The following is a 24,993-nucleotide window of genomic DNA, read 5'->3' on the forward strand; positions in this document are numbered from 1 at the left end:
TATTTACTCCATGGAAATCCGGCATGGTGAATGGAGTAATTACCGGTCCATTCCAAGGTTGGAGGGACCGGTAATTCCCCATTCACCATACCGGTTCCCCATCCCCATTCCTGCCCCCATAGGGCTCAATGGGAATGGGGAAGGAGTAAATTACGGCACCGTAAATTACGGTGCCGTAATTTACTCCAAGGTCCCTTTGCGGGTTGGATTTTTAACGCCTGCTAAAAGCAGGCGTTAAATGCCAACCCGCAAAAGGGAACTCGGAATATGGTGGTAAGTGTTAACGGTCACCGTTGCCATTAACGGTGACTGTTAACCGTTACCTCCAGCCTCGGAATGAGGCCCATTGTCTGACCTTGCCTGACCATTGTAGTGGGACATGTCAGGTACAATGCTCAGGCTGTCCGTGTGAAAGTGTTTGTGAAGGGAAAGGGGGGTTTAGATCCCAAGTACCCTATCGGGTAGGATGGGGGTAAAGGTGTTACAGGGAAGGGGATACCGTGTCTCACCATCAGGTGTCCCACTCCTACAAGACCCCTCACCCAGGTGATCCTCCTGCACTGGTCCACCCCAGGGTCTGGATCCAAAGGCAATGGCCGTGCCTTGGCCACCTGAGAGAGAGGCGCCTCCGGGGACTAGCGAGTGAGAAACCTTGTGGCTTCTCACATCAGTTACCTCTCCTAGTACTTACCCTTTTTAACAGTGCACTTGTGAAGTTGTAATTGAAATTCTTCTTTTCTAAACTTGCACATACAAAGTTTCATTAATTACAACCTACATTTATTTATCACACTTAAAATGTTACTGTCTCATTATATTGCCTGTACAAGCATCATGTGAGGAGAGTTAGTAGGTACTTTCCTCTAGTAGATGTAAATAATGCAGTCATGACACTCATCAATCCGTAGCGGGTTTCTTTCAGCTTCTCACACACATCATGAAGCAGCTCATGTAAATCTATGCAACGTCCCTTTGTACATAGTTCCCGCTAAAGCATGTAAACAGTGCTTGGCAGAGCAGCAGTGATTAAACCTTCATCGCAGCTCAAACAAACAAACAGCAGCTACTTCTCCAGTCACCTGAAACAGCATAAAGGTCCACCTCCTCTCTCTGGGGCGGCTGCGTTTAATTATACATTTAAAACGTCCTAATGCTAAGCACACACTAAACACACACAGAACAATTCACACTTCGTGTCTACCTCTTGAATACAAGTAAGCGGACATGTAACTAGTGCGTCAATATCGCGTTGCTTTTCATATCTAAACACAATCGTGGAAGGGGATTGACCTGTACTTTGCCTTCTTAGATTTTAAGCAGGGTTTGATTCCATTAATCGCACTTTGCTGTGGGCAAACTTAGGAGAATAGGCGTCCCCTCGGGACTACTGCACTTAATAACCCTTCTTTATGAACATACATCGGCTGGGGAAAGATGTGCAGCAGATCATAAGTACCCCGAAAGTTTCACGATATGCGCAGAAGTAAAACAGGGATGTCCATTAGCCCCATTACACCCCTCGATATTCCTTAGCGAATTTGACCCAAATAAGGAACCCCAAGGCCTAATTGCGCCAGTTTTAAACAACACAAAGTATAGTCGACTATTATACGAAGACACAGTGCTTTTGGATTTGACACAACAGGGTCTCCAAAGGAGCTTGGAATATTCCAAGAAATACTTCTTGGAGCATGGCCTCAAGTTGAATACCGTAAAAACCAAGGTACTGGTCTTCACCAAAAAATACCCTCATTTACTTGGGCATTAGATAATGAAATAATAGAAGTGGTGGAGGAATATACATATTTGGACTTGATTTTCCTGAGAGGGGGTGGATGGAGCAGCCACATAAACATGGTAGTAAACAGGCGATGGTAAGCGTCAGAGGTCTTATACACGTTTACTACAAATTCAGCAGCAGTCGCCTGGACAAGTGCATTCAAGTCCCCAGGTCAAAAATGAATACAGCCAGTTGTTGTGCTGCTCCATGCGGACGCCTTGACACATTGCTGAACTCCGGACTGCGTAGAATCACAAGCATCCTGCATAGAGCGCCAGGGGATAGATTAAGGTATGCGCTGGGGATGGTTAGTATTGCCCTATAAGCCCAGCAGAGGTTCCTGGAATTTTATTTGAACGCACAATTGGGCACCCCAGTGAACCCAAATATTGGGATTGCAGTGAGAGAGTCCATAAAAATATGCAGTAAGCCCCTGGGGCTCTGGTATAACCGTGGACTCGATCTGTTGAAGAGATGGGGGTTGAATGATGTAATGGCGCTGGGAGAACTGACGCGCAGGTAGCGCAACACTCTTCTAAAGGATGAAGCTCTCCAGATGAGAAGCACACATTTATACTCTCTAAAATGTTATTGCCACAGGCCAGCTCATGATGGTTATCAGGCGAGCAATTATCAAAATAAAAATGGCAGAATGCCGACCGAACAGCCGATCGGTTAAGTTCAATGTGCTACCATTGAGGACAAGGACGCCATGCCTGGGAGTAGAAGCAATCTCTCCCTGTGGATTGAGGCGCGAGGAGGATTTAGCAAACTTCCTGCTGGACTGCAGAATCTTAATACAGCTCAGAAGGCAATGGATTCGACCACACCTGAAAGCAAACTGCTTGCAAACACGCAGGGATAGATTGGCTTACGTAACGCAGTGCCACCACGTGGGTTTTTATATGATTTAGTGTCACTTTATAAAGGCAGCCCTGGAAGCAGCCAATAGTCTCAATTTTTAGAGATTTTTTTTTATCTATACTGTTTTGCTTTTTAATTTTTTTTATTTTATTTTATTTGAAAAATCTACAGTTTTAACATATGTAAAAACGTTTGTTTCAATTCTACTGACATTACACTAAACTCCTTCAAAACCAATAGCTCTTCACATCAAAGAAAGAAAGAAGGCAGATGATCAGAAACAAAGATAAGAACACATCAGCCAGTTTGTACACGACATGCAAGGAGTCAATTCATTCTCTGTTCATTTTGACCAAAACACAGAATTGAATCTTGAGGTCACAGCTCAAAACGGGCATTTCAGAAGTGCATCTAGATAGTTTACAATTGCACCAACATATTTTGCATTTGCGCCAGATGAAATCTTGAGCCACCAAGTGAACATATCATCTAAGGGAGCAAATGGACCCAGGTGTATAGATTGCAAGGCACTAGTTTTCTCGCACTCAATGATTAGGTGTTTCAGCAATTCAACTGCCAATGAACAGAAGCGACATAGATTGTCTTTTGCCAGTTTGTCTTTTCGTTGCCAAAGAATTTCCTTAGTATTCAAGATATTCATTTGAAACCTGAGGAATTGCTCGCGATAGTAGCGAGAAGGAGAATGCATTAAATAATGCGACTGGAGATTTAACTTTTTTTGACCAATGTCTAGCCAGTGTGTTGAAGATAGTTTTTCTCGTTTGTCTATGTTGATGATCCAAGCCCAAGACTCAAATTTCTTTTTTGCAACTTGTGGTCTGGTCAAAATATCAAACTCAGAGATTCCCACGGCATCAACCCAGGCTTGTACTACAATCGGTCGGTAATTATCCGGGCAATCCCAGCTACCTTTCTTATGGATGGGGACTATAATGGCTGTTAACCATGACACCGCAAGACATTTTTGCAGAGCAATGCAGGCAAATAAACGCTCAATAAAGATGGCCCAGACAGTTAGATTCTCTTTGAGCATCACATTGCTGATCAGGTCAGGCCCAGCAGCGGGAGAATTCTTTAGGCTCTTGATTGCCAGTTCAATTTCATCGAGCGAGGTGGCAACAGCCCAAGAACCCTGACTTGCAGCCGAATAACACACAACAGGGTTAGTTGAACTGGCAAAAACATCAGAGAAATGTCTGGACCATCTATCGCCAGAGATGGTATTTTGAGGTGTTGTTGAACGGTCCATTGTACCCATGTTTAATATCTGCCAAATTTCTCGAGTATTCTTGGTGATTAACAGCTTCATCATCAGCTCGGCACGATCTTGTTCGATGATAACATTATGTGAGATTAACCAATTCCTGTAGATGGCTCTTCTCGTTCTCGCTGCATCTGGTAACAGACTCTTTGGTAAAAAAAGTTTTATTATGCGTAGCTCTTGACGTAGGGATTACTTTTACTCATGGATGACTAGGCTGAACGCATGGTTATGATGAATGTGCGTTAGAGCCCGAACCTTGGTGACGATTTGATGGTTAATTAGTAGTGAGGGGTAATTAACACCATTCAATAGGCCAACAAATCTGTCAGTCATACAGCTGATCTGCGGGGCATTTATGCGAAGACGATTACCCGCAGTATTGGTTTCAATTGGAAGATTGTATACTTGGCCAGAGGTAGAAGTGTCTAATAGACAGCTAAGTTTCAAGAGCTTATGGTCACTATTGGTCATGTGTTGAATTTGCAGGCTTAAAATCTTCAGCTCGAAGGTCCTTGAAACCCAGAAATAGTCAATGATGCTATGCTGAGGCTCACGGTGCCAGGTTGGCTGGGCAGGGATGTCGCCACTAACAGCACCATTTAACATAACACAATCTCACGATTTCATTGCGTCGCCAACATTTGCCCTCTGGCTGCCACATCCCTTGATGGACGCCGCTTATAACAATTGGTTGACTGATCAAATTTAAACCATGAACAGTTGAAGTCCCCACAACAAATAATTGTTAAATTGTTGTATAACAACATAGCATCATCCATTAAATTACATACAGAATTGACAAAAACCTTTGCGCTGATTTTTGCAGGGTTCCAATAGCTGTTGACAATGAGAAGATGTTTTTTCATCGCTGGACTAGGGATCAGTGTGTGCATGATGATTCCTTGGACATATGGGTTAGGATTTAAACAGATCGGAGAAGACCAATTTGGAGTGATGTGAGTCATTATTAGTAGCCCAGCGTTCGGTCTTCCTTGGGTATTTTTGACCGCTGGATTTACTGACATAGTGAAATCATCTCTCCAAGGAGGGTCTAGTAACCACGTCTCCTGCAAGAAAATTGCGAAGACTTGATCCAAGGAGACCTCAATGTTGTTAAACAAATGTTTAAATCCTTGGGTGTTCCATGAAAATATAAAGTTTTGCCCTTCCGAGGAACTCAATCATGGCTAGGCCCGTGCATAAGATCTGTCAGGATTTTCGCGGCTTGCATTTGAACTTTCAGGGGGGCTCTGGATCTGAGCAGTACGCATAAGAGACCGTACATGCGATACGTCAGAACTCTTCTTGGCCCTCTGCCTATAATCAGCAGAGTCAGACGAACGAGATACAGTTACTTGCACTGGTTCCACGGAGATGTCAAAGCCAAAGAACAGGAGATCGTCAGCAGCTTTGAGAATCATATTGCGAACCCCTGCTGAGTCAATGTGAAGCAGAACTGAATCACAGCAACGCTCCGTTGCATATTCAACGATTTTGATATCATCTGAAGTTATCGAGCGGAGGGGTGGGATACATTTGAACAGCTTTAGCACATTGCCTCTGTTGAGATTCAGCTCTTTATCGTCACTATGAATGTTCTGGAGCCTTAATTTATAACTTTACCTAGCCTGTAAGGTTGACTTTGAATCATGAACTCGAGATTTAGAGTGCGTGAGTTGTTTGCGTTGATTCAGGGTCAGTTTTGGATTTAGACTCGGGACAGACGGACTTATAGTTGGCAACGTTCCGCAGTCTGCTCCAGAATTTGATGAGTACTTGCCGTGATCATTAGAAGGAACAGGACTGTGGGCACTTTTTGCTTGACTCTTTGCATATGAGGGGTCCAAGACTGAATTAGCATCTGGCATCTGGGGACTATCATCTTCCTCAGTGCAAGGATACGTAGATAAGTCACATAGCTCTGTTGAAACAGACACCACGGACGTTACTGACGAGCAATCATCAGAAGTGATTCGCCTTCTTTTTAGGAGTGGTTCCGAAGGCTGCACATTTCCATCCGGCACTTTTGTGCAGGCGCGTCCACTTGCACCAGTGTTGCGTACAAAGAGCCCCGATCTTGTGGGGGTCGTCAGATTTCTTATACATTTTTTTGTGTTAGAATGGCCAGAAAAGCTGGGTTTATTTTTGTAAGGCCTTGTGACTGGAGCACACTTTTGCTTCTTAGTCGGAACCGTCGGTTGTACTGAAGGAGCTGCAGGCATTATTTTTGGTGAAATACCGACATTAGCTTATTTTGCGGGCCAACAAAGATTCCGAATGAGGCACATTGTGGTGCTTGCGGGTCCAGTTGGAGCTGACCTTTGAGAAGCTTTTCGTGCCCTGTAATGGAAGCCATTAAGGCAGGTTTACCGGCTTTTTAATGGTGGTAAATTGTAATAAGTGTAATGTTTTTAATATAATTGTTTTTTGTGTGTTTTTAATGGATTTTATATCTGAAACAAACTATTTACTTTATAATGGATGCCTTCCTGCCCAATGTCTACTGGAAAAACTTGTGAAGGGTACAACAGAATGTCACGCTGGTTGCTCACCATAGAATCCCTCACTGGACTGGTGCCTGCAGCAAGGAGCATGCAAGACTTGCACTGTGAGGCGTAGGGCAGCACCCGAGTTCATATCTACCATAAAATAAGGGCCGAGAACATGCATAGGACCTTGGCAATGCAGAGACAAGGGTGCCCGCCCTGCCCTGTAGGATGGAGGTCTCAGCGTGTGCCATCTTGTCCCAAACATCACAAGATTGAGACTCAGGCCAGAACAATAGTTCAGATATACCATTTGAACGCCGAACACCATGACCTTGGTGCAAATGACGGTGCAGCAGTGCAGCGCGAGCCCCCGGACAGATGGTACTCACTTTCTGCCATTACAATGCCTAGCACCCAAGCTTCGGAGATAGAGAAACAGCATTGCAAAGCATCCAGCAACACAAGTGTCTTACTTTGTGCCACTGGAGTACCAAACACCAGACCCATGGAGCATGAAGCATGGTAGTGATGTTCACGCATGCCCCCCTGCACTTCCAGCAGAATGGACTTACCTCCTGCCATCTCTGCACCGAACACCACAGCCTTTGAGTTGGAGATGGTGAAGCAGTGTTGCAAGGCCTCCAGGCGCAGGTTGAAGTTGATAAGTGCAGCCTCGACGCCAATCTTTGCCATTCCCAGCCAGAAGCCAACATACTCATTGCGGTTCTCCATGAACAAGGACACCACGTCTCCTGAACGGAAGCCCTGCTCGTAGAGGTAGTTGGCCACGGCGTTGGAGAAGTCATCCAGCTGTCGGAATGTCCAGATGGTGTCGGTCCCCTGAAAGATGAGTGCCGGCTTATCAGGGTGCTTCAGGACGCACTGACTGAAGATTTTCGGGATGGTGTTCCTCTCCCGCAGGTGATGGTTCACGTTCATCTTCACGGTCAGTAACACTTTGGCAGCACTGCAAGAAAGACACACATACAGTCAGACATGGCATAAGCAAGGCTCCCAGCACAGCATAAGCAAGGTTCTCACCACTGCCATTGCACTGGGCTCCCAGCACAGCTATATGGCAGGCATCCCATCACATCACATCACAAGACGGGACAGGACTACCCTCACATGTACAAGTCAGGGCCATCCTGTGCAGACATGATGGCCCCCTGATGCTTACTTTCTTGCACTGCATCCTTGCCTCCTCCCTCTCTGTCCCTCACCCTCAGTGCGTGAGAGGAAACTACTGTGGATATGGCAGAGGGGACTTCAGGGGCTAGCGATCGACACCCACCGTGTGACGTAGACTCAGAAGGGGCTAAATGGGAGACCACCCTCTCCCCCCCAAGTCCATCTTTAGCTTTCCGTGTTCACCTGGCACGACAGCTCACACCCGGTTCGCAGCATAGAAAGCCCTGCTCCTACGCCCTGTGCTGGCAGGAACCCTGCTGATAGACTGGCCGGTCTGGCACTAGCATAGCCAGAGCCACTGGGTTTCTGGAGAAGGGAGATGCTCACAGAGAAACACAACCAACATGAAAAGGACTTTCCAGAGACATGATGTGGGTTCGACAGAGATCAACAGGCAAGTGAAGCCCCGGGACTTTCAGAGAATGCTGAGCCATTCCAAGGCCTTCAATGCCCTACTACAGCCAACTATGGCATTGGAGAAAGCCAGAACCAACCCAGGCCTCCATGCTTCCAAAGCAAGAAGGATCCAGGAGTTGGAGTGCACGGGAGAGTGGTAGTGCATTTTGGAGCAACGAGTAGGGCAGGGGAGCAAGGATGGTGGCGAAACTGGAGAGGAGGAACAGAGAGAACGTGCAGTGGAGGAAGAATAAACCAACAGGGAGAAAGGAAGTGTGGAGTGAATAGGGGAGGGAGGCGATCAGACCAAGAGCTATAGTGGAAGTGGAGAAACTAAGAAGGAGAGAGGAGTAGGTATCTGAGCTAAACAAGTAACACACCACTGGGTCAAGCAGGAGGGAAGAGGGCTAAGGCTTTGACACTTAGTGGGAAGGAGAAGGTGTTACAGCCAAAAATGACTCCAGAAACACTGAGTAGCACAGGAAAGGTAGAGAAGAAGAAGAAGAAGAAGAAGAAGGCACAGGAAATTATAGTAGCAGAGAGATTACAATAGGGGAGGGACGAAGCGTACCTGCTAAGCATGTGGTGAATGGCAAAGGAGGAAAGAAGAGAAAAAAGAAAGCGAGAGAAGAGGAAAAAAGGGAGAAAAGCCAGGCAGAACTAGGGGCAATAACCTCAAAAAGGTGGGGAAGAGAAAAGTGGCCTGGAATGAGGGCAAACACCTAGAGAGGTTCTTGGCCTGGTGGAGAAGGCCAGGCCCGGAAGGTCTCGGACCACCCACCCTGGTGCTCAGTGTCCCAGATGTGCTCAGTGGTGGCTGGGCCGGTGGCCACGTGGCCTTTGCACGGCAGGCCCAGTTGCATCGCCTGGATGGGAGGAGTCTAAGGAGGGCCCTCAGAGTCACGACAGCGGCTGCTGCAGTGATGGGGTTGCACCTCAGATCCCCTGCGGTGGTCAGGACATCACTATCGTTTGCAGAATGGGGGCTTTTGGGCACTCGGAGTGGGAATGAGCGCATTTGTGTGTTCTTGTGGGGTTGGAGACTAGAGCAGTTGTTGGGGTTTTATTTGGATCTTGTAAGCTGCCTTAGGAGGAGTCTCGATGTTTAGGGGTGTATATTTGTGTAGGGGTCCATGGGCCAGGTTGCCCCAATATGTCGCACATTGATTGATTATAATAGAAAATATAGCAGATATGGCATCTGTGGGAGGGGGCAGCAACAATATTTCTACTAGAGGGTGGGGACTCATCAGTAAAATATATTCTTGTGGGGGGCCTCAACATAAAAAGTTTGAATACCACTGCCTTAATGGCATATTGTCATACATCTCCTCGCCCACCTAGGAAGGGAACTGCAAACACTTGCCAAAGCCTGACTTGCCTTTCAAAACTTCTGAAAACACTTTCCCATACTCTGTACACAAGTCACCAAAGCCTGGCTTGCCTTTCAAAACTTCTGAAAACACTTTCCCATACTCTGGACACAAGTCACCAAAGCCTGGCTTGCCTTTCAAAACTTCTGAAAACACTTTCCCACTCTGGACACAAGTCACCAAAGCCAAACTTGCCTTTCAAAACATCTGAAAACACTTTCCCATACTCTGGACACACGTCACCAAAGCCTGACTTGCCTTTCAAAACTTCTGCAAACACTTTCCCATACTCTGCACACAAGTCACCAAAGCCTGACTTGCCTTTCAAAACATCTGAAAACACTTTCTCATACTCTGGACACAAGTCACCAAAACCTGACTTGCCTTTCATAACTTCTGAAAACACTTTTCCATACTCTGTACACAAGTCACCAAAGCCTGACTTGCCTTTCAAAACATCTGAAAACACTTTCCCATACTCTGGACACAAGTCACCAAAGCCTGGCTTGCCTTTCAAAATTTCTGAAAACACTTTCCCATTCTCTGGACGCAAGTCACCAAAGCCTGACTTGCCTTTCAAAACATCTGAAAACGCTTTCCCATACTCTGGAAACTAGTCACCAAAGCCTGACTTGCCTTTCAAAACTTCTGAAAACACTTTCCCATACTGTGGGCACACGTCACCAAAGCCTGACTTGCCTTTCAAAACCTCTGAAAACACTTTCCCATACTCTGGACACAATTCACCAAAGCCTGACTTGACTTTCCTTTCATAACTTCTGAAAACACTTTTCCATACTCTGTACACAAGTCATCAAAGCCTGGCTTGCCTTTCAAAACATCTGAAAAAACTTTCCCATACTCTGGACACAAGTCACCAAAGCCGGGCTTGCCTTTCAAAACTTCTGAAAACACTTTCCCATACTCTGGACACAAGTCACCAAAGCCTGACTTGCCTTTCAAACATCTGAAAACACTTTCCCATACTCTGGACACAAGTCACCAAAGCCTGACTTGCCTTTCATAACTTCTGAAAACACTTTTCCATACTCTGTACACAAGTCACCAAAGCCTGTCTTGCCTTTCAAAACATCTGAAAACTTCCAGACTTTTCATACAAGTCATCAAGAACTGACTTCCTTTTCATAAATACGAAACTACTGGGACGAAGAAGATGAGCCAGGTTTAACAGCAGTTCATGAACTTAAACATCAAATTGTTCCATTCCCATCTGGATACTAACGACTATCTTTTAAGTAATCTTAATTTTGGAGGAGGGTTGCTCTCAGACTTTAGACTAGTCCTTGCAAAACAAGCCTGTAAGGGCGCCCTTCTGAAAGAAGTCATCTCAGAAAGTGACGAGTGATCTTGCCCAAGAGATACAAACGTTTATCCCATGTGTGAAGTAAAAGGCATGTCACTTATGCACTGCTGGAACATTTGTCATTTTTCGATATGTTCCCCACGAAGGGTGAGCTCTACAATTAGGATTCAACAGATAATCACCATTACCGCTCAGGTGCTGAATGCCAGGCCTTATTGCCATCCCACCTTATCAGGACATTACAAACCTTGCCCTATAGATAAGTCACCAGAAAAGATACAGTGAATTATACAGCCAGCTCAAAGATTAAGGTACTTAATGATATTTGACTCAAGTTCATCATATCTCCTCTTGCCCTCCCTTATCACTTCCCTCTGGCTTCCCCATGCACTCATCTACACACCTCCAACCTTTGGCACCTGCATATCTGTCAGCTGGTTCAACAAATCCAGTTATCTCCCTTGTTCCAGAGGGTGTTACAAAACTCCACATTGCTAGGGTCCACTAAAGCACCCCTCAAGTCCATCACACAACCACTCACCAATAATTTCTAGCACTATGTGTCATCTAGTTTAGATATTTAATTGAATTGAATGGTATTTTATTTCTATCGCTCGTACACAAGTGTTTCAGAGCACGACAAGGCAAGGAGGGGAGATGGGGAGAACAAAACAATCTTACTAGGCCCAGTGACATTGAGCACGCGCAAGTGCATGGGAGAGGGGGGTGCATAGAAAAGGGAGGTGTGTAAAGTGTGGAGCAGAGACAGATAAATAGTAATACATTATAATAAATCAATAATAAATAATAAAGGCAACAAACAATGGTACTGCAGCCAGCAAGTGGCAAGTGCTAGGTTTAAGGCAGAAGGGGGGTCTGTATGGGAACAGATACAAACCCCAGTTCAAGGAGTGAACCGGAGGTAGTGCGGGAGGGTGGCAAGGTGAGCAGGTATCTGGGTCCGAAGGACAGAGGGTGGCTAGGTGCCAAAGAGAACAGATCAGCAGGGGGAGGGGGTGCGATGGCAGAAGCAAAGAGGAAGGTCTTGAGGTGCTTTCGGAACCAGAGATGGTTCTCCTCAAGTTTTAGAGTGGCAGGAGGCTGTTCCAGAGGGAGGCCACAGACAGAGATCTACCCCCAGCTCGTTTCTTTGAAAAATGACTGAATCTGAGGGAGTTAGAGGTAGAGGAGCAAAGGGCTCGAGAAGGGAGCTATTTGCGTAGGGATAGCTGAAGGTATTTTGGACCCAGGCCCCAGAAAGCCTTGTGGACAATGCAGAGGGTTTTGAATTTAATCCTTGCATCCACTGGGAGCCAATGGAGAGATTTCAGAGCTGGAGAGATATGATCCCAGGGCTTGAGGCCAAGGACAAGTCTCGCAGTCCTGTTCTGGATTAGTTGCAAGGGACGGAGGGTAGAGGCAGGTAGATTTAGAAAGAGGCTGTTACAATAGTCCAGCTTAGAGAGAACCATAGCTTGGGAGACAGTGAGCTTCTGGGGGAAGGAGAGGAAAGGCAGAGTACCTCTAAGGAGGTGCAGTAGGAAGTTTGACTTTTTAGAGACATCAGGGATGTGGGCGGAGAAGGAAAGTGTGAAGTCAAAGATGACCCAGAGGTTCTTAGCCTTTCAGGTGAGAGTAGGAGGAGGGCCAAGTGAGGCCGGGCAGAGAGTGAGGGGAAAGGATGGTGAAGGTGTGCCGATAAGGAGGATCTCCGTCTTGCTTGCATTCAGACAAAGATCATTGGCGGCACACCAATCGTGAATGGCAGTTAGGCAATCAGAGATGAGAGAGGGAGAGGAGGTGGCAGAGGGCAGCCTGAAAATGAGTTGAGTGTCGTCAGCATAGTACTGGCAATGTAGTGGGCGAGAGTTGCCAGGTATTGGATGAAAAGCCAGGGGGAGAGGTTAGAACCCTGGGTCCCCACAGGTAGAGAGGAAGATAGATGATAGGAAGGACCCAAGTTTGATATGGGAGGGTCGATTGGAGAGGAAAGAGGTCAGCCAGGCCAGAGCCTGATTAATGATACCCAGGTTATCACAGAGACGGCTGAGCAGGATGGTATGGTTGACAGTGTCAAAAGCAGAAGAGAGATCGAGTAGGATAAGGACAGAGTCAAGGTTGGAGAGCAGATCTTCACGGATGTTCAGGAGAGCAATTTCCATTTGATTTGATTTTATTTTATTTATAAAGCGCAAAAAAAACAGGCCCAGGGGCAACCGGGCGCATACTCTTAAATATGTTACAAAAAGCAGTAGGTACAGTGAGTTACAAAAATATACAGCATATATACATGTACCGAAGGGTACCATTAACAGCGTATAATACAGGGACAGAGCAGAGAGAATATGTATATTCAGTTCTGTACCCCACATGGAGTCTGGACTGTGTCAAGGTCTCATGAGTCTTGGGAGAGCAGCCATGTTTTAGCATTGTTCTTGAAGGAGTGGAATGATGGTTCAATTCTGATAGGTGTGGGCAAGGTGTTCCAGAGTTTGGAGGCCAGGACGGGGAAGCTCACCCCACCAGCTTTTTGGAGTTTGCATCTAGGCACGATGAGGCTGTGAGTTTGGGCTGCTCTGGTAGGTCGAGTGGAGGTGTGGCGTGAGAAGCGAGTGGACAGGTAAGGTGGGGCGTTGTTGTTCAGACATTTGTGAGTCAAGGCTAGGATTTTCAGGGCAATTCTCTGTTTTACCGGGAGCCAGCGTGAGTCCGATCTGACGGAGGAGATATGAGAGCGTCTCGGGATGTTTAAGGCTGCCCTTAAGGCATTATTTTGTACAGTTTGCAATTTATTAAGGTTAGACTGACTGGTCCCTAGGTAGAGAGCACTACAGTAGTCGATTTTGGCCATAACAAGAGTTCTGGCGAGTGTGATACAGTTGGTGGAGTTTAGGAAGGGTCTACAGGCAGTGATAAGTTTGCAGGTATAGGCCAAAGCTGACCTAACTGCATTTATTTGTCTGTTCAGAGAAAGCGAGGAGTCAAGATAGACCCCTAGCGTCTTAGTATCTTTGGAGACTTTAATGTCATTGCCATCAATAATGAAGGACTTGTAGGTTTGGTCTAGTTTGTTGAACCGATGATTTGATCCTTAAAGTAAGAGCTCAGTCTTATCATCATTAAGGCAAAGTTCGTGCTGTGCCATCCAGGCCTGGATGACCGAGTAAACATTGTTAAAGGCTTTGGTGTCAGCTGTGTAGTCTCCTGTGATAGGGATGAGTATCTGGGTGTCGTCCGCTTAGTTAGTGTAGGAGACACCCAGATAGTCAAGCACATCGAAGAGGGGCTTGGTGAATATGTTATACAACGTAGGGGATACACACGAGCCTTGAGGAACGCCACAGTGAATGGGGGAGGGATCCGCTGATGCCAGCGGTGAGAAGACCCTCATGGATCTATTGCTCAGGAATGAGTGGATCCAGGCATTGGCAGAGTCGGAGAAGTGGGCTGCGGATTTGAGATGTTGGCAGAGTATTTGGTGGTTGGCCAGATCAAAAGCCGCAGAGAGATCGAGGAGAAGGAGAAGAGCTAGCTTCCCATTGTCCTTCAGTGACTCCATCTGAGTTTTCAAGTCGATCAGAGCTGACTCCGTGCCATGTTTAGGGCGGAACCCTGATTGTCTTAAACCCAGGAGATTGTTTAGTTCGAGGTAATCCTGAATCTGCAGGTAGGCTGCGCGGTCCAGGATCTTGAGCAGGAATGGGACCGTAGTGATAGGTCTGAAGTTAGTTGGGATATTAGGGTCAAGGGAGGGTTTTTTGAGGAGTGGGATAACCCATGCATCCTTTAGGTTGTCGGGGACAATACCTGTCTTGAAAGAAGCATTTATGAATGCTGTAATGAACGGGGCTAGCTCATGAGATGCTTCCTTGATAATAGGAGCTGGGCAGGGGTCGCCTTGGCAACTGGAAGGTTTTAAATTGTTTATGATGTTTTCTACTTCGAGAGTAGTGAGTGGGGAGAAGGAGAAAGGTTTATGCGGATAGGTTAAATGTGTATTAAGTGTAGGTGTGGTCGGTGGTTGGTCAAGCTGTAGGGATTTCTGTTTGTCCCTGATTTTAGATTGGAGGGTAGCAATTTTACCCAGGAGTGCTGACTGAATATTGGTGCACCAAGTGTTGTCTTTGGAGCAAGAGTCAGGGGGGGCTGCAGGTGTCTCGAGTTCCTTAAGGATATTAAAGAGTTCCTTAGTATTAGACTGGGCTGACATAATGCGGTTATTATAAGAATCTTTTTTTGCCTGGAGTACAGCTTCTTTATAGTTAAGGGTGGCTATCAGAAGACTGTCCTTGTGGGCCTCAGAGTGGTGACTTCTCCAGCGTGACTCTGCTGAGCGTTTCTCTTTGCGTAACACTCTAAGCTGGGGAGTAAACCATGAGTTAAGGTGTGCTCGTTGTTTGGGTTTCCTCAGTTTGGGCGGGGCGATAGAGTTGATGGCTGCAAGCAGTGACTGGTTATACATGTCGGCTAGGTTGGTGGGGTCTGAGCAAGTGTCAGGAGCGTTATTCAGTGTGGGAAGGATAAGGAGGGAGTATTTTTTCTGTCGTAATGTTCTTTTTATTTCTAGTGAGGGTGGCTGGGGCGAACAAAGGCCTGGGTGGTGGGGCTGCTTCAATGCTGAAAGTGATGACATGGTGGTCAGACCACAAGCAAGGGGCGTTGGAGATTACGCTAATATTGCAATTGGTGTCACTAAGCCAGTCAAGGGATCGCCCTTTAATGTGGGTGGGTTCCTGTATGTGGTGAGTGAAACCTAAATCTGTTAAGGTATTAGCTAGGTCGAGGGCCGCAGGATCATTAGGGTCTTGATGTCCTAGATTGAGGTCGCCAAGAATGATGGTTTGGGAGTTGGATTTAGCATTGTTGAGTACTAACGTAGAGATATCATCCACAAAGGATGTGGGTGGACCAGGGGGTCTGTATATTAGGTGGATGGTAGCCGTTTGGTTAGCTGAGAGTCCAAGCTTGACAGATAGTAACTCTGCAGTTTCCACCTTAGTGCTTGGGATGGTTCTAAGTCCTAATGAGTTTCTAGCGATGAAAGCAATTCCTCCACCTCTTGAGGTGCAATCACATCTGATGATGGAGTAATCAGTGGGGATGGCCAATGAGAGTGCCGGGCTGGAAGCCGCGTGCAGCCAGGTCTCGGTGATGGCGATGAAGTCGAGTTCCTGAGTTTTGATAAGATCAGCAATGTCCACAGCGTGCGCAGCTAGGGATCTTGCGTTAATCACAGCAGCTTTAATTAAACCAACGTTGCTTGATGAAGCTGTGATGGTTTGTGTGTGATGGGGCGTGGGTGAGGTGGCCGTTTGTGGAGGTGGGCTGTGCGTATGAGTTTTGAGGTATGAACTCAGGTACATGGGGTGTCCCTTCTTACCCATAAGTCTAGATCCTAATCTTAGGTTTCTAAGAGTGATAGGACATGGTTGGTTAGGTGAGGGTTTTTTGCCGAAATGGTCGAGCCATAGGGCCGGATCGTTGAGGTAGATATTGTGGTATTGAGGTGCAGTACTTTGGTAGGTATCAGAAGATCTGTGAGAGGTGGCCATGGATGAGGTGTGCAAGGAGCTAGGTGCAGCTAAATCGGGAGGTGGTAGGTGTGATGACCTGGTAATTAACCACACTGAGAGTAGTATTTGTAATGAGGAGAGCAGTGACCTTAGGGAGGACCAGCGTGGTAGCATGTTACCGAGATTAGAGAGAAAGGGCCGCTGGGTCTGTGAGGCAGTTATAGGTAAGCGTTACAGGCACTATTTGGCTAGGCAGTGCGTGCTCTGTACAAGCAATGCAGGCTAATGAGTTTAAGACAGGTTAAGTCTACTTATTCAGAGTCAAGCAATGGGGGTGCATCAGATCAGGGTACACAGGCAAAGCAAATACCAAAGCTTGCATATACATTAGCATGTTAGGCAGGGAACAATGCAGAATGCAAGAAGCGTGATCTAATTGTAACGGTGCAACAATTCAGGCAGAGAAGACATTCTAGTGTTGGCAGCATGTATTGGCAGATCAGGTAAATGTCAAGTTGAAAGGCACGGCAGAGTAAGGCAGGTACCCTGGAATTAGCTTAGATCATGTGGACATGTCTTACGCGGAGCGGTGCAACATATGCAGGCATAGATCAAGGTGTGGCGCGGCAAAATTGGGAATACAAATGAGCGTATCAGGCAGGCAGAGTAGCATATATCATGGGGCTAACAAGTGGGTCCAAGTTGCGGTTCTGAGCAAGAGCTCAATTATTTGAAAAGCAAGCATGGGGTTGACAGCATAGTAGTTTCAAGGCAAGCACAGGCGAACAGAGCCGCAAATGAAAGCGGTGCCGTGGTCATGCAATGCGAAGGTATGGGCTGGGCGGCAATGAGAACAGACATAGGCAATGCAAGCAAATAAGGCGCTGAAATGGTGCGATCACTTGGTGGTAAGCAACCGCGAATAGGTAGCGACTAGGGGCTCAAATATGTAGTCGGCTCAGTTGATTAAAGTCAGGACGCTCGTAATAGATGTGCAGACTTAGTACAGAGGTGTGCATGGAGCAGGTTGCTACGTTGCTACAGCTTGTCAAGTGGCGTTTGTGATTATATTAGCATAGTAAAGGCATTACCAACATCAGGATAGATAGTATGTCAGCAAGTTCAACAGGCAAGATGAATGCTTGTAGGGCATTAGGCACAGAGTGGACAGCTTATATAGCTATACTAGGTATCAAGCTTGTGGGAATAAGCATAGCATTCGGAAGCGCTGGAATAGTTGATAACGTTACTAGTCTTACTTTCAGGATGAGGAGAGCGCTAGTCCATAGGTTCACGAGGAGGAGAGTCAGCTGTGTAACCACAAGCAGGGATTAGTGCGAGGTGAAAAAGGGCATAGTGTCCAGGCGAACGGCGAGTAAGGGGCTCCACATGGTGAGCAATGGTGGCAGCATGCACACGGTCGCAATTTCGGCCGGAAACACAGCGCCAAAGCAGATTTCAGTTGCAGGGTCAGCAAGGGCATCTGGGCATCGTAGCTGGGATATTGTGATGCGGAGAATCCATGCTTCTGGCAGTTGTGAAACCGGATTGGTGGTCATGGAGACAGCTAACAGAATCGGAATGAAGGTTAAGCTGAGGAATGGCCAGCTTTTCCAGGAGTTTGTCCAGAAAGGGAGTAATGCAAATTGGGCGATAGCCAGACAAGAAGGATCCGCTGTGGGTTTCTTGAGAAGAGGATACACAGTGCTTCAGAAGGGCAGGGAAGGAACCCGAGGCAAAGGAGTGGTTCCAAAAATTGGCAAGGGGCAGAGCGAGGGTGTCAATATGGTCCTTGATGGTTTTGGAGGAACAGGGATGAACCTGTTTTGACAAGGCTTTCGTAGATCGGACTTGTCTAGCGACCTCATCACGCGAGAAAAGTGGAAAGGACGAGAAGAGGGGTGGGGGTGGATGAAGGTGGGTCAGCAAGCAGAGATGGAGAGGGGAGAGGAGGGGACGGGGAGGAGAGGGTGGCCAGGATGTCCTTTTTTTTTTAGTTTTTAGATAAAGTGAGAGGCAAGGGCTTTGCAGAGCCTAGGAGGCAAGAGGAGTGGTAGCGACTGCAGCAGGGTTACCCAGCTCCTTCCATATTTTAACGAGTTCAGCTGAGTTGTAAGATGCCACAGAGACACGGGCTTGGATGTGGGCTCTCTTCTTGGTGAGGACAGAGTCAGTATTGCCTTTGGAGCAGGCGACAGGCCAGTTTGTCAGAGGATGAACAAGAAGACCTCCATTTCCTCTCAGCCGCCCTACACTTACCTTTAAGTGTAGCAAGGTCAGAGTCAAACCAGGAGTTGTACTTGGCTTTGGACTTCAAACGGATCCTCATGGCAGGGGCAAGAGCATCAAGAGTATCAGAAATAGAAGAGTAGAGAAGGGACAGAGCTGTGTCAGGGTGTGAATCAGCCAGAGGAGGAAGGAGGGAGAGAAAGTGGCAGCAAAAGCCTCAACTGACACCCGCTTCATGGGCCGGATGTCCGAGAAGGTAGGTGGCAGTGTAGGGGTAGGCTTGGCTTGGGGCGAAGAGAGGGAGAGATGAGAGGAGGCAGTTGTCACTCCAGGAGAAATGAGTGGTCAAAGGAATAGAGGAGGAGGCCAGAGGAGATAAAGACATCAAGAGTGTGACCTGTAGAGTATGTCAGGCCAGAAGGGAGGATAGAGAGAGAGGGAGAGGGAGTCGCAGTGGTCACGAAAAAGCAAAGATGAGGAACAGGGAGAATCGAGGTGGATGTTAAGGTCACCAAGTAAGAGGAGTTGAGAGGTTGAGGCTAGTAGGGAGGAAGAGAGGTCAGCCCACTCAGAGAGAAAAAAGGTGATTTGATCAGGGGGGGCGGTAGAGAGTAGCAGCGGTAAGAGAGTAGCTAGGCGAGAGACAGAGCCTGCAGACAAGGCCTACGAAAGAGGAGTAGGTCTGCGTGGGAATGACAGTGGCAGGAATCCACTCAGGAAAGATCAGGGCTACACCACCACCGGGCCTGGTGGATCTAGGTGCGGAGAGGATCTTGTAGCCATCAGGGAGGAGAGTGTCAAAGCTTGTGACAGAGCTGGCCGTGAACCATGTCTCAGTAAGACCGAGGACATCAAGGTCTAGTTCTTCCAAGAGGTGGCAGATGTCGGAGGAGTGTTTGACAGCAGAGCGAGAGTTGAGAGTGGCAAGATGAAGAAGGTTGCCAGCCTTAAAGACCTTCCGCAGTGGGGTACAAATCAGAGCTACGCCCTGCGGAGGACTGCAGGTAGCCTGAAGTGTGGCAGAGGAGGAGGGAGGAGTGGGCAAGGTAGCCAAGGAATGCTAGGAGGGAACAGCCGGAGATGAAAGGAAGTTGATGAGGTGAGGGAACCGTATATCGAAGAGGAGGAGATTGGCCTGAGGACCTTGCACCATGACAGTGCCATTAAGGTAGTTATTGAGGATGACTCTGGAGGAGTCAAAGGAAGCCATGAGGACTTCCCAGCGAGTGCCACCATTAATGGGAGAGAAGGAGACCTGACAGAGCACAGAGAACATATGTGGGGTCCATAGATCAGGCAAAGGAACGACAAAGAGGATGTTAGTGAGGGTCTGTCTGGAAGAAGCGCTGGAATAGGTATCAGCGATAGGGAGACATGGGTTGGAGGCCAAGACATCCTTTTTAAACTTCTTCTTTCCAGACTTATTGAAAAGGAAAGGGTAGTTGTTGTAGCTGAATAGAATGTGGAACGTAGGCAGGGGAGCCTGGAGAATGGAATGTGGCAGGTAGGGCTGGGGACAGCTGTAAGGCAGTTAATGAGACATTAAAAGAAGTAAGACTTAATCCATGTCTCAGCGTCATCATTAATGTTATGAAAGATATGCATGAAATCAGGATCACAACAATTGGCGACGAGGAGATGACCGACCCACGCATCTGATGAAAAAAAAAAGAAAATATGGCACAAAGAGCTGGACAATAAGGACCTAATGATTAGCCTATGGAGGTGGCTGAAAGGACACTGATGAGCCCATGGAGATGGCTGGAAAAAAATAAATGAAAAAAGGTTGCCCAAGGAAGGGCCAAAGAAGAAAAAAAAGGTTGCCCAAGGGAGGGCCAAAGGAAAAAAGGTTGCACAAGGAAGGGCCAAAGAAGAAAAAAAAAAGGTTGCCCAAGGAGAGGGCCAAAGGAAAATAAAGATTGCCCACGGAGGGGGCCAAAAGAAATATTGCCCAAGGAAGGGGCCAAAGTGACCTGAGGAGGAGGTTGCACAAAATAAATATGTATACACAAGCAAACAAAATAAATAAATAAATAAAAACAACAAGGAACAAGCAAAATAAAGGTAATGTGCCAAAGTTGGAAGTGACATCAGTGGGGAAAGGAAAACTGCAGCAGTCATGGAGAAGGTAAGATGCACTGCGCTTTTAAGCCCATAAAGTAAACAAATCCAAAGGAGAAATGAACGTTATGCTGCAATGTATTAAGCTGGCTTTTATGACTTTATGCCAATGCAGCTTGTGTATGGTTGTGATTAATAGTAAGCTGGTGTGTGGCCATTGAAACCTGCACTTTTTTAAGTAACACAGTGTATGGTGCTGTATATTCATTAATGGAAAGAGCCGCTCCATCAGGAAAGCATTTTCTTTTTAAATGAAAATTGAATGTAAACAAACCTCACTGAGCGCGAGAGGCAAGATTGCAGGACCAGTGTTTTGTTTTGCATTTGTTTTGCTTGAAAAGATAATGGTTTTAAGGAAGCATGGCCACATTGAGTGAAGTCATAAAGGTTGCCATGGCAACCCAGCAAGTGCAAATACAAGCAATTTCCTAACCGTATTATCAAATGAGGTGAATGAAGTTAGAAACTAAATGCTATTGTAATCTGGAGTACACGGCCCAAACAGTCAAATATTACAATATTGTGATGAAAGATAACATTTCATGACAACATTACAAGATTAAAGGAAACTGTAACATTGCATTTACTAACAGTGTTCCTGCCGACTTGAACAGGTTAACATGAAGAAAGGGAAATAATGTTGGAATACATGAGAGTCCACTGCACTCGATCATCTGGCAAATAAACAAAACGTTGAAAACTTTTTTTTGTTTACATTAATGCCAATACACCATTTTGAGTTATGTGTTGCCTAACTAAAAATTACAACTTTGACTCAAACCCTGCCATTGGGTTCAATAAGCATCGGGACTACCTGCTAAATAAAGAGAGGGTACAAATTGAAAACATAACATTGCTGCAATGTGAAGATGCGGCACAGCTGGTGAACTGTTATGGACCCTGTACTGTAAAGGTTGTGCGTGCTTGGTGTTAGCGTGTTCAATCTATTAATGCAGTGATCTGAAAAGAAAACATAGCAAAGCGGAGTCAAGGCTGCAGAGTCAAGGCAGTCTGTGGCAGTCCGAGCCAGGACCGCCAGGACTGCCCTCACAGCACTGGCAAAATGAACCGTGCACCCGAAGAAGAAGTGCATTGGCTAAGGAGCCAAAGAACCCGTAGTGAAGACAGCGGGCTGGAGCACCGCAGCCCCCACAAAAACCCTTCGAGAAGCAAAAAACTACAGGCCGCAAGACCACTCATACCCTCTCAACAAACGCACAAACTGCCGACAAACCCCCAAAGTCAAGGCAGTCCGGAACCATTGGCTCGACCAACAGAGGGTCCCAAGCTGGATGCAACCAACCTCCCTGCGACCCCGCTAACCGCGCCACTCCCCAAGGGAGGGCCAGGAAGGTCTGCCCGACAATCGGCGGCAGCGCCGCAGAAGGATGCCAAGCTTGAGAGAGTTAACCCTCCCCCGACCCCTCCACACTCTCTGGCCGCTCTGGGAGCGTCGGCTCGAGCCCACAGAATGGAGGAACAAGACAGAGCCCAGGACGGCGCCATCTCTACATCTCTAGCCCCCTCCTACCCCCCAGCGGGCCTGGGCGCGTCGGCTCGACCGCCGGGGGACACTGAGTGGGGTGCGGAGTCTGCGGAGGCAGCCCCGTATCAGCAGGCTGACTCAACTATAACGGCTGGTCTGGGAGCGTCGGCTCGACCAGCTGCAGCAGCGACCTGCGAAAACGAACATAACAGGGATCGCCCGCCTCACAAGTCCCCACACTCACCGCTGGGTCTGGGAGCTCTGCCTCGACCGTCCTCAGGCGTTGCTGGGGTGGGCGCTCTGGACTCTCCCACGAGACGCTCCTCGCGCGTGCCGCCGCCCGAGGCGAATGTGGGCGGGGAGAGGAGTCTCCTCGCAAGGGTGTTCTGCCCCCTCGCGGCCCTCCGGGACCGGGAGTCACAAGAGAAGAGGGAGTGGGCGGGAGCTCACCGGCGCTGCTCTGCTCGGCTGGAGCGGGCCCCGGAGAACTTCTCCCTGGAGCGGAAGGAGAGGGCGCCGCGCCAGACCCAGCGCCCTCTAGAGACTCATTTGGGAATCCCATATGCTCCACCACCATACACACCTCCAACGAGGCCAATGACCCCATAAAAACGAGCAACATTGACACCCCCAGATGTGGGGGAAACAAAATAAAAATTGATATTGAGATTCATCCGGTGCTGGCCAGGGAGGACTTAGCTAGTCCCCCACCCAGTACGGGAAACTTGAAAACTGTTTGGTCAGGCAACTGCTCATACTCAACAATTGAGGACTCAGAAAGTGAGAACTCCACAAACTACGTCACAACGCCCCCTTTATCCACCTCAAAGGCAACACTACTGAGGTTCTCTGAAAAGGAGCCTTCACTCAACACTAACAAAATATCACCTAAAGACTAAACCCCAATGAAGGTCAAACACTCGCCTGTGAAGGGAAATAGATCAAAGCCAGGCAAAACAAATAAACCTAAACCTCTTACATGCAGACTACCAAAAAACAACTTGCATCCCGCCCCAACAAACCGGAACAAAGAGGCCCAAATTCCATCAGTGGGCACCCTGGATAAATTCTTCAGCAAACAAGGGAAAGAAGTCTCTGGAGGGAAATGTGAGATCTCTGACGCAGAACTCCTGGAGGGGACCTTAGAAGAAAATGATCACACCGACTCCCCCGTCATTCCGACGAGACTAAACTTTAACGCAAACTCTCCCAACCCTATCGCTTCCAGCCCTCAACTACCCATCAACAAAAGATGGCACTTTGGGAAACCGCCAGTAAGGAACACAGAATTCAACACACCAGGAAACCCTTCACAGCGCTTTGCTCCATCACACAGCCACAATAAGCCAAACACGCCTAAAGAAAATCTGTTACATGGTAGAGCGCCAGAGCCAATTGCCACATCGATTAAACCACAAAACCCCGGTCCAACATCCAAGAAACTGGATTCAACAAACTCAAAATCTGAGAGGCTCACAACACAACCCTTGCCCGCAAAATTAACGCAGCCTACCCCACATCAGGATCATTTGACGACTAAAACACCAATAATCAACCGACCGCAAGAAGCTCAAACTCTGAATCAGCTCACGCCAAGCACACCGCCAAAGAACAGGAGAACAAGTGAAATCACGGGAAACTCTGGTAAAGAAACACCAACCAAAAAACCGGATCTACTAACGATAATGTCAGCTATCACTATAGCCCTAGCTCCGTTCACCAAACTGTATGAATCACTCAATGACTCTGCAAAGGATCAAGTAACGCTGGCAGCCTCTGCTCAGGCAAAACTAATCTTCTTAGAAGGATTTATCACCTCAAAAATAGAAAACAGGAAGACCACCAAAGAAGCCAGCACACAAACAAGGGGCCAACAACACCTGATAACAAAATCTGTTCAGTCCCAGGTCGACTTTCCACCAGTGGCAACATTCCATTTCAAAGCAGGAACTGCCGACAAGAACAGCAACCCTTGCTCAGCTGTATCAGGCAAGAACCTCCTAACCACCACGGCGCTGGACAACCAGAACCCAAGACTCTCCCTTCTAAGCCCCACATTGGATTTGACAAAGAAAACCCACATAGGCCAACCTTATGGGAATCAAACCACTCTCAACTTCTCAATACTATCAACGAGCAAGACAAAGGCACCAAACGGGTGCACATTCAATGAGAAAGAACAAGAGCTCAGAGTCTCTGCTGATGGCCCATCCAGACCCTCAGCACCAGCAATGAAACCAAAGACCGGGACAATTGCCCAACCCAAACTGGCAACGGAACACCCTAAGGTTACGGGAAAATCTTCACTTTCAACCAAACGAAAGTACAACAAAACTGCAACTAAACCACCGACTCCAAAGGCTACTCAAAATAACCACGTGAGATTGAATAGCAATAGATCTCCCTCACCTACAGAAAGCGATTTAATGAGAAACGCCCTGGAACTCTCTTCTCAATGGCTGACCAAAGACCCAAAATCCGATAATAACCATGAATCAAAAAGAAAAACTGTCTCCTTTGATCGGAACCATGACAATAGTACACCTCCAAAAAAAAATCAGACTTTTGGAGTCAAAAACCACACCGCGACACACGGCCGAAGACGCGAAACGACAGTCCTCGACTTGGCCAAAACAAAGACATCGTTCTAGCCCTAAAAAACAGGATGAATCCAACAATCAGAAAACAATTCATACCCCCAATAGATGGAAATCCAGAGTGCACATGCAACAAAAAAGAGAACCCAGAGACTACCACCTAAAAAGAGAGTGGAACGGTTTGATGCCACCAAAGCACTTGGATAGAGATTGGAAACGCACTCGTCTTACGAGATCCAAGAGAACAACTGATACTCGTTGTTTCTTCTTGCAACCCAGTTACAAGTCAAAGCCCAATCAGGTTCTAAATAGAGCCGTAATAATGGACCTACTCCATCAAGTTCC

General features: G+C 47.2%; 1 protein-coding gene across 1 annotated transcript in view; it reads right to left on the reverse strand.

The window, feature by feature from the left end:
• Nucleotides 1-24,993, reverse strand: part of SLC27A4 (solute carrier family 27 member 4) — a 297,326-nt gene that overhangs the window by 180,605 nt on the left and 91,728 nt on the right. The window contains exon 3 of the mRNA XM_069609143.1: nt 6,991-7,385. Within this exon, the coding sequence (XP_069465244.1) occupies nt 6,991-7,385 (395 nt within the window). The remainder of the gene's footprint in view (nt 1-6,990; nt 7,386-24,993) is intronic.

This window comes from Ambystoma mexicanum, chromosome 8 (genome assembly GCF_040938575.1).
Source record: "Ambystoma mexicanum isolate Mex_15411 chromosome 8, UKY_AmexF1_1, whole genome shotgun sequence".
Taxonomy (NCBI): domain Eukaryota; kingdom Metazoa; phylum Chordata; class Amphibia; order Caudata; family Ambystomatidae; genus Ambystoma; species Ambystoma mexicanum.